Below are 16,611 nucleotides of genomic sequence, written 5' to 3'. Positions count from 1 at the left end.
TGCCAAAATTGGCAGATATGAGACTGCTCAGAGGCAGTTTTGAAGTCTTTAAGCAGCAAAGGTATTTATTTTGAGCAACGTTGGGGAACCAGCCAGCTCAAGCTGGACAAACTAGCTTCGAAGTTCTCAGTGAAAAGCCAGGTAATTTATACAGTTTTTATGAGTGATTACAACATCTATACATGCATATTCCTTTAATTTCACAGTCTAATTATCATATTCATAATAGGCAGAGTCTAGGTGGAGCTTGAGATGAAGCTGTCCTTTTAGGGTGTCCTCTGGTGGTCTTTCCGGTCCTTCAGCCTCAAGAGGGTCCTCTTTGTCATGAACTTTTCCTCACTATGTACTGGGAGCTTGTGAAAAAAAACCCTGATTCAGCTTGCTTATCTCCTTTCTGTTATCTTTTCATTAGTACAGAACATACGTAGGCACAGCTCTGGAACAGGGTACCACTTGTCCCTTTAACATTAATGTTGTATTCCTCAGAGCGAGGGTCTGTAACATCCCCTCAGAATAGAATTCCAGCATCTCAGAACTCTTGCTCAGTTTCAAAGTCAGAAGCTCTGATCTCAGTGAAAGGTCCGTGTTGTGTCTCGGTTGTGCAGGCCAAGGTCCGGGAGCTGGAGGAGAAATGCCGGACGCAGAGCGAGCAATTTAACCTCCTGTCCAGAGAGCTGGAGAAGTTTCGGCAGCAGGCAGGGAAGATTGATCTCCTGAGCAGCAACACGTTGGCATCCTCAGATATCTCTGGTTCTCCTGGTAAATCTCTATCCCAGTTAATGAATGGAATAGCCACTTCTATAGGCAAAGGTAAGGACCAGCCTTTTGTTGGTGGGTGTCGGTTCTGCCCTGTAGGTTTTACGATGCAACTCTGTGATGTAAACGCAGTTTGCTGTACAAGTGGAGGGTAGAATCCACTCCTGTTCCCATTTTGTGACTTGTTTAAATTTCAGAGTATCTCTTAAGCCTTCACTGAGCTCGTTCCAGTTTTATTTGGGCACTGCTGGGAGCAGAATTCTCTCTAATTGTTGTGCAAGAAACAAGTTTAGTGTTAAAATTCTGTGTTCCTTCTGTAAAAATATACTTCCATTGTAAGAAGTATATTACTGTACTGTACTGGCCATTACATAGAAGAGAAGTGTAAATAGAGATGGGTAGAAAATGAGGGAACTGAACAGAGTATTTTGACAGACATGAAAATGGTTTTGGCTTAATTTCATTTGTTCAACAGAAATGATGCTCTTCTCCGTTAAAAAAAATTGAAAGTAAAACATTAAAAAAAATTAAAATAGAAGCAAACACTGCCTACAAAACACAGATTCTTGTATAAAGTGATTTTGGTTGAAAATGAGTTTCATGGGGATATATTTAAACAGAACTGAGTGAGGATAATATCTACAGTTGCTTGCTAAACTGTGCAAAGGTATGTTTAAATTTTTAACCGTGTTTCAAATAGTATTTAAATACGTAACTCCCAGTTGTTTAGAAACAGAAGAGCCTCAACAACAATATTGTTGATTTGAGTTTGAAAACAAGTAGAAAATGTAAAATTTTAAAAAAAGAAAAATTGATTTACATGTGTATTGTTGTTCTCACAGTGCCCAGTACAGTCCACAGTGTGTGGTTATCCAAGATCTGGGTTGAACTTTCACCAGGTCACCTCCTGTTGCCAGAGGCAACGGCTCTCCTAAGTGCAGAGCTTTGTAAACCATCCATTATTCATAAGAAAATTGCAAAGATCAAGGCAAGAGGTTACCTGAGCACACTTGAAAATCACTTCCATGTAAATCACGTTAGATTGTGTATTATCACCAAGTATTATTCTCGAGGCTGAGGAGTGTCCTCAGCAGCTCAGGGAGGAATCACTTCACTTGTTCCGCAAAAAACCAGCTGTCACTTAATTCCCTTTACTTACTGATTCGCCAAAGGTTGTTTTAAAATAAGAGTGAAAAGGAACTGGAAATATGAAAGTCTCCACTTTTTAATCTAAGCTTCTAGAAAAACTCTGAGCAACAGGGCCCAGGAATCACAAATCATTTCCCTGCTGCTGCAGACGAGCAGTGATTTTCAGTGAAGGGTGCTAAACCCGATGTGAAACCAAGTCAAAAGGAAGCAAGGTGACATCCTTCTTTCATTTCAGTTCAGTAACTCTGTGTTTTGCGTGCCTTGGGTTCTTGAGCACAAAATTGGAGCTGTTGGCAGTCTTGCCCACTGTGCTGCATGTTAATTTATAGTCTTTTCTGGAGGTGCAAGTTTTACCTAAGTGGATGCCAAAGTGCAGTAAATGGAGAATTCTGAAGGCATTACCTGATAGCCATAAGAATTTAGTAGAAATTTCCTTAATACCAGCAGCATTAGCTCTTCATGTCTTCTAAGGATAGGATTTTCAAATTAATTCAAATTAATTTTAAAGAAAGGGTAGTTAGGTATTGAAATGTCCTTCAGGCAGCTGGGGAAGGTCCAGCCTGTATCACTGCAATTGATTTAAGCAGGTCTCCATCCCCAAATGAAAATCACCTAAACTTTTTAAGGTACTCAGTCAAACTCTCCAAACTACTAAAATACCAATGGAAAAACCTTTTTAAAAACCTTCAAAACGTACCAAACAGAAATATTCCATGTAATCCTTGAGTAAAGGCAGAGCAAACGCAGCCAGGTCTGTACTGAAGGCATTTAAAGACTGTAAATCTTTCCCCATAACCTTTTGATTTTTTTATGTGACTAAGAACTCAGGGCCTGCAGCACTAGTGAATAAACATCAGAAATCCTTGGACAACATTAATTCTCAATCTGAATGCACTGATAACAATAAAGTGATGTTTGAGCAAGTGGGCAGGATTTCTAATTATTGAAATCAGCCCCTTCCACAATAATGATGGTAATGTACAGCAAGTTCTTCAAGCCAGAAGTGTAATTATTTTTATTATGTGTGAGGAAGAAAGAACACAAGAGGGAACACAGGGACAGCTTTCAAAGCAAAGCAAATGACGGAAATGAGATCAGTTTATGACCAGCTGCTTTGCCTTAATTGGTGATGTTTGAATGTATCAGGAAATGAAATAAACCCAGCCAGAATGGATTAGAGCATAAAAAGTTCACTTTAAGCATATAATAGTGTCACAATCAGACAGAGAAACCTTAAGATTTATTATTCATCAGATAAGAGGCTCGTTTAAATGGTCTTTCTGGGCAATTTAGGTAGTCCATATGGAATCAGCAATTGCAATAAATAAAATAGATAGTCTAATTATAATGCAGCTTTAATTCTCCTAAAACATTTCAATTAGGTCCAGTGATCTTCCTTTTCCCTTGAATTGTGTTCTTCAGACTTTAACAGGTATTTGCCAGGCATGGTTAAATAGAGGCCATTTTGAGCATATATTGATTCCACAAAGACTTTATGGATAAAAACCCCGTGGCTTTATAGGGTTCTTTTCTAGTATTTAGAGAAAAAAAAGACATTTCTAGATGCTGCTGCATTTTCTTAAGAGTTGACCTCTTGTATTCTTCATTTTAAAATGTGGTTTTTCCAGAGGGCAGATATCAAAGGAAAGGTGTTTCGTTTGGGTTTTTTTTGCTTGGTTTGCAGTTAACAAGCTTTAAAACAGTCTGTAGGTCTCATTCCTCCACAGTCTGTTGCTCAAGCCCAGGGACATCATGCAGCCTTTTTTGTCTGTATCCTGTATTCACAATCTGCAGGAGTAGCTCTCCTCTGCAGAAATGATCAGGAGATGACAGAGGTTCAGGAGGTTTCAGGAGGAATGTGCTTCGTGCACTGTGAGTCTCAATTTTGTTTTGTTTTTTTTTTGCAAAGACATTACTTGAGGATGCCTGTGTTTATTTTTTTTAAATCCAACTATGGCTCTACATACATAGAATCAGCATGAATTTACATATATTATTTAAGTATCTCATGACCTTTTAAAAAGGCTCCTCTCCAGAATACACAGGAACTCACTGCTAAAGTTGTATGATAAGGCTCACATGAAAATCAGTTATTTCCAGTTTACTGCAGATATTAGAAGACCTTGAAAATGCAGTAATTTTTAAACTGCTTTAGAAATAGCTCACTTGGTGGCCCTAGAGAAAAGCAGTCCCACAGCATGGAAAGAGCCTTAGAAGATCAGCTTCTGTTGTTTCACGCACACTCTTTCCTAAGGAGACAGGAGTTGATGGCACCCTGTGTGCATCTTATTGAGAAGGGAGATGCTCCATTGCACAAGTAACCAAATAAACAGAGAAACAGAGGACACTGATGGCAGCAATTAGTCCAGTTAGGAAGACAGATCCATTTTGCAGAGCTAGACTTGGAGTAGAAGCTGCACTTCTACATACATTGATGGATATTCCAGTCACTGATGGGAGGTGAGGTGTCTGTGTAGGCTCTGTGCAGTATTAACACTATCTGGAGCTATAGATGTGTCCAGTCATTAATGCAGTCACAACTACCACATAGTTTTCTCTCCTACATGTTAAAGATTCAGGGCAAATTCTATGTATCCTGTTTCACAAGTGAAAATAATAAGACAGATCAACATCTTCCAGCCTCCTGATGCTCCTGGAGTTCTTGATAATGCACGTTCCCATCCTAGTTATCCTATATCTATGCAAAGCAAGGGCTAGATTGTCCTAGAATCTTTCTCCACATTTGCCATGTTGTGCAACTAATTTAAAAACAAAGCCTGAAGAATCCAGGAGGTATGAGACCAAACAGCAGTTTCCTTTGAATGAATAATCACAGTTGGCCCAATTATTTATAGGCTTGGCGCTGACAGGCTGATATGGCAAGCACATTAACAGCAAACAGAAGGAGCTAAATTGGCTAAAGGTTTCTGAACAGGGATGACTTTTTTGTTATATATGTGAGAAAGGTTCCAAGAATAAAAAATGTGCCCTTTTCCAGCCTGGGGATTGCTGTAAGCGGGGCTGGCTGTAATTAATCTTTTGTGTGGTGAGTTGTATATTACCCTGCTGTCAATGGGCTTAAGCTGTCCTGCTGTAAATTACAGTGATGCAGAGAAAATTAATCATAATGGACTAATGAGAACACCAGAAAAACCCTCTGATGATATTCTTGGAGCTTATTCTCCTCTGCAGTATGAATAAAGAGGTTCCACTGATAATTCCTGGTGACGTGGTCTGGGAAGCTGCAATTCAGTAGCAAAACGTTGCTGTCCAGGCTTCTGGCAGAACAGGAGAGGAAATGCTGAACCTACACATATTCAGAAAAATTAGAGCATAGGCTCATTATGTTAATGAAAAGGAGAATGCACTCTGCATATCTGGATGTGTCAGCAAGGACTGTGCTTTGCTGTAACTTCTGCTAATGCTGCAGGTATAACCAAGCTCAGTTTACAATTTCCTGCTGTCCTGTGGTTTGGGGACTAAACTAACAGTAAAAGGGAAGAAATGGAAAAGTATTTTATATAACACTGTCTTAGTCTGTCCTGCAACCTTGATGACGTTGTTCTTTTTAATTGTCTCCCCTCACCTCTAGGCCTGATTTTCACTTGAGTCAGTGGGAGATAAGAGGGATCAGCCTCCTTGGGTTATTCAATGTGCACTATATGCTGCCTTTTCATTTTTTTAAAACTGTTTTCAAAAGTGCAACAAAAATATTCAAAAAAGATTTCTGAAAATTTTTCCTTTTTCATAGCCCAGGTCTTCCATTTTTTTAGAAACTGGAGAAATGGAACTGTGACCAAATTACGTGTTTTAGTGCTGGTGTTAAAGAGGAACTCTCACGAAGTATGAAGCAGGTGCTCTTGGCACTTGCTGCCTGACAAAAGTCAAACCACTTCATTTCAAAATGAACATCCTGCCAACTAAATCATTAGCATTTCAGTCACTTTCTCAGAAGACAAATGTATGACTCGATTCTACTTTCCAGTGTATGACAGAGTCCCTAAAAGAAATAAAGGTTCTAACAGCAGCTTGTTAGTGCTGGGTATGTTAAACAGGATGTCAGGTAACTTCTCTGCACATATTAAGGTGCTCAGAATGAAGGTGGACTTTTTTTCAATAAGGAAAAATTGAACTTTGAAGTTTTTGAGTTAAAATACCTTCACTTTCTACATTATGTTTTGTTACATGTTGTTGACTTATGAGATTCACCAAGAGACTGGGAACGAGTGGGCAGAGCCTTTTATGTTCTGCAGTCTACTGTAGTTCTACCTACTGTAGTCTTTTTCTAGAAGGATTTTTAACAGGAGGAGAAAATAACTCACTGCTGCTGATTAGTTGGGAGTGTTTCTGCTCGAGAGCAATTCCTTATTCCTGTGTGTGTTTTGTTCACTGCCAGTTCACGAAAGTCCTTCTGGAAGCCGCTGTGTGATCTCAGAGTTTATACGACCCCTTCAAATATCTGGAGACAAACCAGAACAACTGTCTGTCAAACCTACATTCCTGTCCAAGTCAAGATCTGGTACCCCAAGATGCAGATTTGATTCAGACGTGAGTCTTTTTGAATTTCTTGCTGAATATGTGTGTTACAGGGGCCAAGACTCCTCTGCTCCAGGGGGCTGATGCAGGTTGATCCATTGGCTTTTAAAAAGTCAAGATATGAATGTTCTCATTTTCTGAGACAGCTCGAGAACAAGATCAGTGGGAATGTAACTGATATTTTCAAGGCAGACACCACCTGCTAACAGCCTTTTCAGCCTTTCCAACACCCTCTCAAACTGATACTGAGCCTGTAAAATGGAGGTGGAAGTTGCAGGATGTTGTCACCAAAGTCTTCCACCATCCAACTTTACATCTGGTGTTTAATTGTACTTTTGAAAGGTTCTGTTCCTCCTTTCTCAGAAAGGTTTTCTGCTTTTCAGTAGGATTCCAGTAGAAATCCAGTGGGAGGCTCAGAAGAGCTTTTCAAAGCTGCCATAACAAGTTGTTTGTTAATATTTAGGAGAAATGATATATATAAAAATAGGCATGGGACAAATTTTGGAAAACTTTTTAGAAGGGTATAATTTTCTATTAAATACTAAAAGGTCTGTTTTGTATGGACAGATACCCATGAGGAAATGATCTTTAGATTTTACCCCTCACTTTGTAGTCTGGAATCCCCTTCTTAACCTTTACAGGAGTAAATAAATTGTAACTGTGTGCATATTTTCTTTCTACATTATGTAAACTCATTGCTATTGAACCTGTGAAAGTTGATAGAAACAAAATGTTTCTAAATGGATCACAAGCCTGAGTATTGTGTAGGATATTCAACAAAATATTAGATTCTTGTATAGTAGGAATTCCACGGGCATATCTAAGGATTATCCACAAGAAATATTTGTGTATATTTGTGTAGCAGCATTGCTGAAAAGTGGAAACATTCACTGCTTTTAGAAGAGGCCACAGAAAAAGTAGTCAAAGCAGAAAAAAGCAGCTTAGCAAGGAGACTTAGGGAAGCAGAACTAACAGCAAGGAACAGAAAAAGCACACGTCAAATTTAATTCCCTTTTTCTATTATTTTTTGAGTTATCTCGCACTGAGAATGTCAAGCCCTCTTTTGGAGAATTGTACGTTTTGTGCCTTCTAGAGTGTAATTATGTGATACATACTTACATTATGCAAGCTCACAGAAATTAAGCTCCATTCCTTTTCAGAGATATCCAGACCTAGGGGAGAGCGTATGAATAAAATCTAAAAATGGAGCATAACGCTGGGAAGTCTGAAATAAATAAGAAAAAAAAAAGTGACTCTCTGCAAAAAATATATTTGCAACTGCCCTGGTTGTCACTGGTGCCAAAGTCTTCTAGAATAACCATTCTTGGTTGAGTTATGCACCACATAAAGGTGTCAGGGTGATAATCCTTGGAAATGTGCATACATCCCCAAATTCTACACAGGGGAAAATACCTGTTCTGTGACCTCTTCACTGGGGTCAAGTGTTGGCAGAGTAGTGTGTGCTGTGCTAACCCACCTCTTGGGAGTTAATTCAGAGGAAAAGTGTCTTAACTCAGCATTTTTCTGGTGTACTTTTGACAAGGACCAGTTTAGAGCTGAAAGTTGCAGTTCAATATTCACTCTGTTTAGATGGTAAAATTGCAGTCAATTTTCGGACAATTCACATTATTTGATCCCACTGTTTGCCTGGCATTTCTATTTTGATTAAAGTTCTCTCAAGCACAGGCAAAGAGTTGGTCATTTTTTCTGAAATGGCTCACAGCATTCTGTAAAATAAATGGCAGGAAGTTTGACTCTCACTTTAAAAACTCTACCAGGCTCAAAGCACAACAGAAAGAATCACTGTTTTAGCAGTGAGATACCTGGTGCAGAGCTAAAATAGGCAGAGTCTGTGTTGATTAAGCACCACAATTTAATCTCTGGGTTTTGCAGACCAGATTTGTAATGGAATAAATGTGTGGCTTTGCAGATTTGAGTTAAATATGAAGGTAAATTCCGAGGAAATATGTTTCTTTCTGTTAGTGGAAAGGGTGGGATTCAACAGATGCTGTGGATTGGATTGGATTGGGTTGGATTGGCAAGGGGATATGTTTTGTGTCATACTCATTGTTTCCAAGTGTTTGGAAGCTGACACTTGCACCAGCTCTAAATTCAGCATTTGTCTTAAATGCTTAGTCACTGCTGTCAGCCCTTCTAAGTAAAATTAACCAGTTGTGTTCCATGTCGGAATTTAATTACTGTTTTTTCTCAGTGTTGCATGTTCACTGTCTGATTGATATCACTTGTCAGGAAAACTGTTCATGTAGCTTTTTGAAATAGCATTATCTTTTTTTTTTTTTTTCACCCCCCTACAGATGGATAATGATCAGAATTCCAATACCTCAAAGCAGAGATATTCTGGGAAAGTCCATCTTTGCATTGCCCGTTATAGGTAAAACCCCCATCTCATTACATATATAATACACAGTTGTGATATTCAACATTAGGTTTTCCTTCACTTTATTCACACACTGAATTATTACATGGAATCAATGTTATGGATAACAGACCCCTTAACTGACTGCAAAATAGTGTCATGTCCATGTGCTTTAATTGTCAGAGGAAGCTGAACATGACATGTCTCTCTTACCCACCACTGTATTCCCAGCCTTCAGTGCCTAAATGACATGAAATTGGTACCTCCTACTTTGCAGAGGATGTCTCAATCTGTTCTTCTAAATCACCTTTTCAAGCAAGAAAAGATTTAAAAGTCTATCGCATCTTTGCTTTGCACTTTAAAATTTCAGATATAAAGATACAAAATTTCAGATAAAAATTTCGGGGACTAACAATTTCTTTCAGGATGGGTATGGATTTAGGTACTTTATGAGTACTTTTTGTCTCTCAGTAGCTTTCTTATCTGTAACTCGCTGGTTTTGTCTTTTCTTTACCTTGTCCTTGTTGAAGTTAACAAACCTGTAAGAGACACATAAAAAATATAAAACAAATGGAATGTGGGGGCTGGAAAAGACCCCCCCAACTGAGTTTCTTTTAATTCATTTTAAAAAATAAGCCTTAGAGCTGTCCACCTCCCCCTGAGCAGTGTTGCTCCTGTGCTCCCTGCAGTTACAACCCTTTCGATGGACCAAACGAAAATCCAGAGGCAGAGCTCCCTCTCACGGCAGGAAAGTACCTTTACGTGTACGGAGATATGGATGAAGATGGCTTCTATGAAGGTATTTTTCTTTTTTTTCCAGTCTGTGAATTCATGCTAATTCATGCAGATCGAAATCAGTCCGTCTGTCAAACACACTCCAAATTCTTTCCTCCTTAGTCTACCACTAAATCAGTTGCTAAATTTACCCTTATCATCGCTCTGTTAATTAACAGAGTTTCTGCACCGGCAAAGCCGCTCCTTGCAGGCAAAGCTAATTATAAGATATTTTATAGTGTCAGCTTTTCCTGCTGGCAAGATTTGAGTTGACAGGAAAGCTTACTGGCAGTTCTGGTGCTCCCCTTTACGTTCTCAAGCTGTGAATGTTGTTTGTGTAGGGTTTGCACTCCATCCTTCTTCCTTGTCGTGTCCGCTCTCAAGGCATGGACATGAAAGAGGTGTTCTCCTCCAAGGATTTTAATGGCATTGCTCTTTCTCATTCCAGGAGAACTTCTGGATGGACAAAGAGGACTAGTCCCTTCAAACTTTGTGGATTTTGTTCAAGACAACGAGACCCGGTTATCAAGCACATTGAGCAGCGAACAAGATCAGAATTTTATCAACCACTCGGGTCCCACTTTGGAAGGAGATCTCTTGGAGATAAGTCCACCAAGCCACATAGACTCCAGCGTCATCAGCAACGGCGCGGGGACTCTGGACGTGAACATTGATGAAATTGGAGAAGACATTGTGCCTTATCCTAGAAAAATCACCCTTATCAAACAACTAGCCAAAAGTGTCATTGTGGGCTGGGAGCCACCAGTAGTGCCACCCGGCTGGGGAACCATCAGCAGCTACAACGTCCTGGTCGACAAGGAAATCCGGATGAACGTCGCCTTGGGGAGCAGAACGAAAGCTCTCATAGAAAAGCTCAACATTTCTGCCTGCACATACAGAATATCCATCCAGAGCATCACCAACAAGGGCAACTCCGACGAGCTGCAGTGCACTCTCTTGGTCGGGAAGGATGTCATAGTAGCCCCCTCCAACCTGAAAGTGGACAACATAACCCAGATTTCTGCTGAGCTCTCCTGGCTCCCTACTAATAGTAATTACAGTCATGTCATCTTCCTTAACGAAGAAGAGTTTGACATTGTCAAGGCTGCTAGCTACAAGTACCATTTTTTTAATTTGAAGCCCAACATGGCCTACAAGGTGAAGGTCATGGCAAAGCCCCATCAGATGCCCTGGCAGCTTCCCTTGGAACAACGAGAAAAAAAGGAAGCCTTTGTGGAATTTTCTACATTGCCAGCAGGTTTGATATTTTTCTCCCTAGCCCAAAACTCTCCAGTTAAGTTTCTCTGAAAATACTAGATAAAATAACTTGACCTTTGGCTTTCTCCTCTAATCCCTGTCACTTTTGTGAGCTGACTGGGGATTATTAGACTGCTTTATGCTATTTAAAATTAATTCCTGTCCTGCATTATTGTCTTCTTTGCTCCTGGGTAAGGACAGATACATTTTTGGGAGATAAACTCCAGATCATCATCTCAGATAACACGCTAAGTGTTTTATCAGATTAATCTCCGTTTGTATTTCATTTGTCCAGTTATAATATTTCTGGTAGTAATTTATTCTCATTGGTGTGAACAACACTGGGAGGAAAAACAGTTGTTACTTCTGACATGTTATTTTTTTGTTATTTGTGTGTCTTAAAGCACTTTTTACAGACATTTTCTCTAATGAAAAACAGCACAAACCTCTTAGAGGACCACAGAGCCATTTAGGGGACATAAATGCATTTTGGTTGTGAAGTTGCAATCACACTGTGCAATTTGAATCTGTAAAGTCAACAAATCCATTTTGTTCTGGAAAGTCTGAGGTTTTTTTCCCCACCTGGCTTTTACATTAGAAATGGTGGTAAGTCTTGTCAGTCATTTCCCACTATTTAAGAACACTGAAGTGATGTTGAAAACTGGAGCAGAAAGAATGTAGTGAATTAAAGGATAATCTCACAATCTTTGGGGTATATGGCAATATCCCTGAAAAAAATTGAACGTGTCCTTATAGATTCACCTACCCAAGGTCATCTAATCAAGGACAAGTAGGAGACTCCCTATCCATGCAGTCTTTCAGATCCCTGAATGCCTCTGGAGCAGGGACAGACAAGTACAAGTGGCTCCTGGCGAGTGGAATGGCAGTAACATGTACTGAGCTGTGGTTCCTTCACTCCCTGCTGGGATTTGATTCCAGTAAAGGGGCAGGAATTAATTCTGGTCTCTTCCTTGCCTTGTGTGACTTTTATTTATGTGAGGAGACAGGCAGGACAGCCGTGCTGGCTGAGTAGAGAGGGAGTTAAGCTCCTATGTCTCCACTTTTTGATGCTGTTGATTCATGGTTTCAGTAAAAACGTCCTCAGCTCACACATTTACTCTTTTGTCTGGAATCATGCCAGCGAGGTGAGTGATGGTGCTGTTGTAGAACCTGTGGGAGGGGGGCATTTCCAACCTGGAATGTGTTCTGGGGGAGCTGGGAGGTGCTGCCTGGATGCTGGCCTGAACTTATTACATTTGTCAACTCCTTTACTGTTTGGAAAGGCCTTTGGAGTGAGGTATTTTTCAAACACTGAACGTGCTGTATCTCCCTCTAGTTGCTGGAGTGTGCTAAGCAGTGCCTGAGCTGTTCTCTGCTGGGGAGCTGAAATGCAGTGAAGCCTCATCTTTTAGATCCAGAGTCTTCCCCACCCCTTCATTGCACAGAGAGCATTTTTACAGAAGCATGTCAACTTTTCACTGTTTTATAGCAAAATAAAATAGCAACTGTTGAAGTGATTCGAGGCTTATGCCTGTATTTCAGAAGTTACTGGAACAAAGGGAAAGGATGCCCATGAAATAAGTCAATGATGGGAGTTAACCATCACAGTGGGTCATGGTTTTGTCTTGCAAATACTGCTGGCTTCAAGTAATCACATCTTTCTTCTTTCAAACCACAGTTAAAAGAAAGAATTAAGTGACTAATGCTGGGGTTTTTTCTCAGACTGGATTATTTTTCCTCCTTAAATACCTCCAGTGCTCATTTTATTTGAAGCTGAGAAGCTCTGGCCTTTACTAGTGGGTTGGGTGATATCCTTACAGGAAAGGATGTCATCAGCCACTTATCCCAAAAAAGGAGTGGGGATCAGGGAATAGTTTAATATTTTCACACTGTATCAAACTCAGGGTTTTTTTGGGAGTACATTAAGCAAAAATGACCTTGAGGGACCTGCTCACATTTCAAAGCTAGAGAGAGCAGTTGTATGAAAAGTGCAGGACAATTAGTTGTCACCTTTTCTTTTTTTCTCTTTGCATAAATACATCATGTTTTGCATGATTTATACTGAAAACCCATTGCTTCCTGTCAGACCAAAGCCGAGTGGCAGCTGACCAATTGATTCATCAAAGCATTGAAATTTGATTTTCTTGATTCATCGAAGCATTGGAATTGCTTAAATTAAAACAGAAGTAGTTCTCTCTTGGATGCTCAGATCCAAAAATAGAAACAAGTACAGGATCAGGACCCATGGGACTGTTATTGGTTTTGAGCTAATTTATGTGAAAAACCCCGTGAGGACCAAAGAGGGCAGAATTCCAAAACAAACATTTATGTTGATGGCCAAGACCATCACAAGTCATCAAGAATAATTTCCTGTTTAATGATGGGGGAAAATAGAAACCAAGCTAAGCCTTGGGCATCACACTTTATTAAACCTGTCCCTGCCAGAGCCTCTGAAGGTCGAGAGATACTCCCTGGGGATTGTTTAGTTGTGGGAGAATGGAAGGAAGGTGACTTCTCCTGCAGGAGCAGATTAATGTCATTGTCACTGACAAGATAGTGGGTTAGATCAGATGCATTCCTTCTTGTAAGCTCAGCAGCCTTGCTGGATTGGGAATGCTGGCTGTCAATAAAATAGGATGGTTAGCAAAGCTGAAATTCAATCCTAAACCAGAATCTGTCTCAACCAAAAATAGTATTAGATCAATTTGCATACTTTGGACTTGCAAGTTAAAAACACATTATAGATGCAGGGGATGGTATAAGCAAAAATTTCCTGTTGTGCCTGTGCTGTCCTGAACATGACCATAATTTTATTTCCATGCCCTCTGGAGAACAGAATTCAGTGACAGCAAACCAGTGAAAGGCACTGGCAGTTTGCCAGCAAACTGGCTGAGGCCTGTGTGGTATTTTACACGTGTGTCAGGCACACAGCTGAAATACTGGTGGCCTTTTTGGTGGATGAACAGGAGCTGGTTGTGCTCAGTTCACTGGGAAAAGCAAACTCAAGGTTTGTGTTCTCCTGGCTGTTCTGCAGAGCTTGCTGAACCCTCCTTCTGAGATGTTTTAACACGAGACATTTCTCAGGGTTCGGCTGTTAAATTAGCACAACAGGATGCCTGAAAAATTTATGAACTAATAATCTCTGTGGTATTTTTACTTTGGCTTCCTGGCCGCAGTAGAGCTATTTATAGTAGGGTAATGTCTTTTAATTAAGGATGTATTTGGTGTGCTATTACACTAACATACTGTAAATGCCTTAAGAGGTTAGTGGATGCATTTTTTTCTTCAGTGCAGAGGAATGACTGTGAGAGCAGTTGTCCTTTAACCAGCGTGCTGCTGGTGGAAAGTGTTGAATTTTCAGCTTGCAGTTCACATTGCACCCTAGTTCACTGTGCTTCTGGCCCTTAAATTGTGACTTGGAGCCACTGATGGTCCAGAGAGACAGAATTTGAAAGTGATTTCTGAGTATGTAGTGTGCATTCAGTGCAGACATAGATCTCAAAAAGTAATTTGCTGTCACATGCAGCAGTTTTACACTAACAGTGACTGCCCTGGGCCTTTTACTCACTCTGTTTTTCTGTTAATATATCCTGCATTCAGAGTATCAGTTATGCAGCCTGGAGGGTTAAAAACAGATCCAGAGCAAGGTGCAAGTACAGACCATCTTGAAAAGGAGTACAGTTTAATTAATGGTTGTAAGGTGAGGGTCAGTTCCTGCTCTGTGACCTGCTGAGCCTCTGCTCTTACAAAACAACTACAACAAGGATAGTTTGTCTTCTAAAAAATTAAAAAAAAAAAAAGAAAAAGTGCTTTGGGATCTGTAGTTTCCAGCAACAGTGACCTGTCCCATCTTCCTCAGGTCCTCCAGCTCCACCTCAAGATGTTGCTGTCCGGGCTGGGTCCACCCCAGGGACCATCCAGGTGTCCTGGAAGCCCCCGACTCTGACGGCCACAGGGACCTCCCACGGCGCCAACGTCACAGGTTACGGTGTTTATGCCAGAGGGCAACGGGTGAGTTCCCCTTCCAGCATTAGAGACCATCTGCTCTGGGGGAATTGTGACAGGTAAAGGCAGCAAGAAAGATGTGACAGCCCTTGGTTGCCTGCAGGGGGTTCTCACTCAGCTTTCAGGAGACCCTGTTCTTTAGTTTGTGCACAACTTGCTCGTGAGCTTCCTTTCTAGAGACGCTTCAGCTTTCGGACAAAAAAAACCCAAAAACTTCAGCTTTTGGACAAAGGGGTTGAAAGGATTAAAGACAACTGGTGCTGGGGTTGGCAATAGGTCACTCCATGTTAAGACTTTGAAGGTTGTCCTTTAGTGGGGCTGAGGGGAGGGAGGCAGATGTTTCCATGCTCATGAGTTGTTTGTCTGTGCTCTCAGGTGGCAGAGGTGATCTTCCCAACAGCAGAGAACACACTGGTGGAGCTGCTGAGACTGAGGAGTTTGGAAGCGAGGGAAGTCACTGTTCGAACGCTCTCTGCACAAGGGGAATCAGTGGACTCTTCTGTTGCTGCCATTCCACCTGACCTCCTGGTGCCTCCAACCCCTCACCCCAGAACTGCTCCCAAATCTAAGCCATTAGCAAGTGCCGGAGCCCCAGAAACCAAAGAAGAACATTTAGGCCCCCATTTAAAAAGGGATGAGTCGTGGGAGCAGACTCGTTCGGCGTCCCCCGTTCACGGACACACACTTGAGCCCCCCAACTTCCACAGCCACGGGAGGAGATCTCCATCACCCAACAGGATCCTCCCCCAGCCCCAAGGCACACCCATCCCAAACACCGTCGCGAAAGCCATGGCCAGAGAAGCTGCACAAAGGGTGGCAGAGAGCAACAGGGTAAAGGCAAACTTTTTTTCTCAGGGCTGGTTTTATTCATTGTGCCACTTCCCATCAAAAGTTTTTTTTTTTATCACGTGTTTCAGGGAGCAGATAATTCATTCCCAAGCTCTGAGGGTCCGTAGTTGGAGATGAAGCAGTGTGCTGAAATTCTGTGCATGTAAAGCACTGTTGTGTCTGCTGTCGTGGATCCCACAGGCAGTTTTACATATTTGCCCTTCTCAGTACCATGTTTTCACAGATGTTCACAACTGCTTTTCACTGCAGCTCCTCTTGTAGCTGCTGACAGCATCACTGCCCAAAGGACACTGCCTGGTTTGGACCCAGGGCTGCTGCAGTGACTCAGATGTTTACTAGTTAATTTAAATCCCATATTTGAGGCTCAAGGGTCAGTACAGCTGATGTCTATGCATCCTGACAACATGCTCTGGTTTTTCTACACAAGTATGCAATATTTAAACACTCCCAGTGCCCTGGGCAGTTACTTTCTCATCACAAGCTGCTCACAACTGTCTGTTACTTTTTACAAGCTGTGGAGTCACTTATTTCATGCACCCTCATGGTCCTTCATCTGGCAGTCATCACTTATGTCCAGTTTTTGGTCTCCCATCATATCTCCAAAATAACTCCATTAGTTTTGACAGTTCACACATATCTTAACAGCCCCAACTTATTGACTGTCCCTGTTTTAAACCAGTGGGTGAATTGAGCCAGCTTTTGAGAACCTGAATAAATCTGGATCAATAAGGTCTGATAAATACATAAGCATGCCTGTGTATTTATCTTCCTTTTGTTTATAAAGAAAGAAAACTGGAATAAATGTAGTAGAGGGAGAAAATTTGTTTCTTGGGCTCTCAGAGGTGAAAGTTGGTTTAAGAACTATATAGGGAAAGATAACAAATACTTTTTCTAGTTTGGAAAATGCT

The 16,611-nt window shown here is 41.0% G+C and overlaps 1 protein-coding gene across 12 annotated transcripts in view; it reads left to right on the top strand.

The window, feature by feature from the left end:
• Window positions 1-16,611, top strand: part of RIMBP2 (RIMS binding protein 2) — a 95,519-nt gene that overhangs the window by 56,014 nt on the left and 22,894 nt on the right. For all 12 annotated transcript variants that reach the window (XM_027689688.1, XM_027689683.1, XM_027689686.1 and 9 more), the window contains 7 exons: window positions 606-810; window positions 6,302-6,453; window positions 8,757-8,833; window positions 9,508-9,617; window positions 10,041-10,850; window positions 14,709-14,860; window positions 15,230-15,685. In XM_027689688.1, coding sequence (XP_027545489.1) covers window positions 606-810; window positions 6,302-6,453; window positions 8,757-8,833; window positions 9,508-9,617; window positions 10,041-10,850; window positions 14,709-14,860; window positions 15,230-15,685 — 1,962 coding nt within the window. The remainder of the gene's footprint in view (window positions 1-605; window positions 811-6,301; window positions 6,454-8,756; window positions 8,834-9,507; window positions 9,618-10,040; window positions 10,851-14,708; window positions 14,861-15,229; window positions 15,686-16,611) is intronic.

The sequence above is a fragment of the Neopelma chrysocephalum genome, unplaced genomic scaffold (assembly GCF_003984885.1).
Source record: "Neopelma chrysocephalum unplaced genomic scaffold, ASM398488v2 Primary Assembly neopelma1_77, whole genome shotgun sequence".
Taxonomy (NCBI): Eukaryota; Metazoa; Chordata; class Aves; order Passeriformes; family Pipridae; genus Neopelma; species Neopelma chrysocephalum.
The sequence above is the reverse complement of the archived record's forward strand: the minus strand, read 5'-3'. Positions and strand labels throughout refer to the sequence as shown.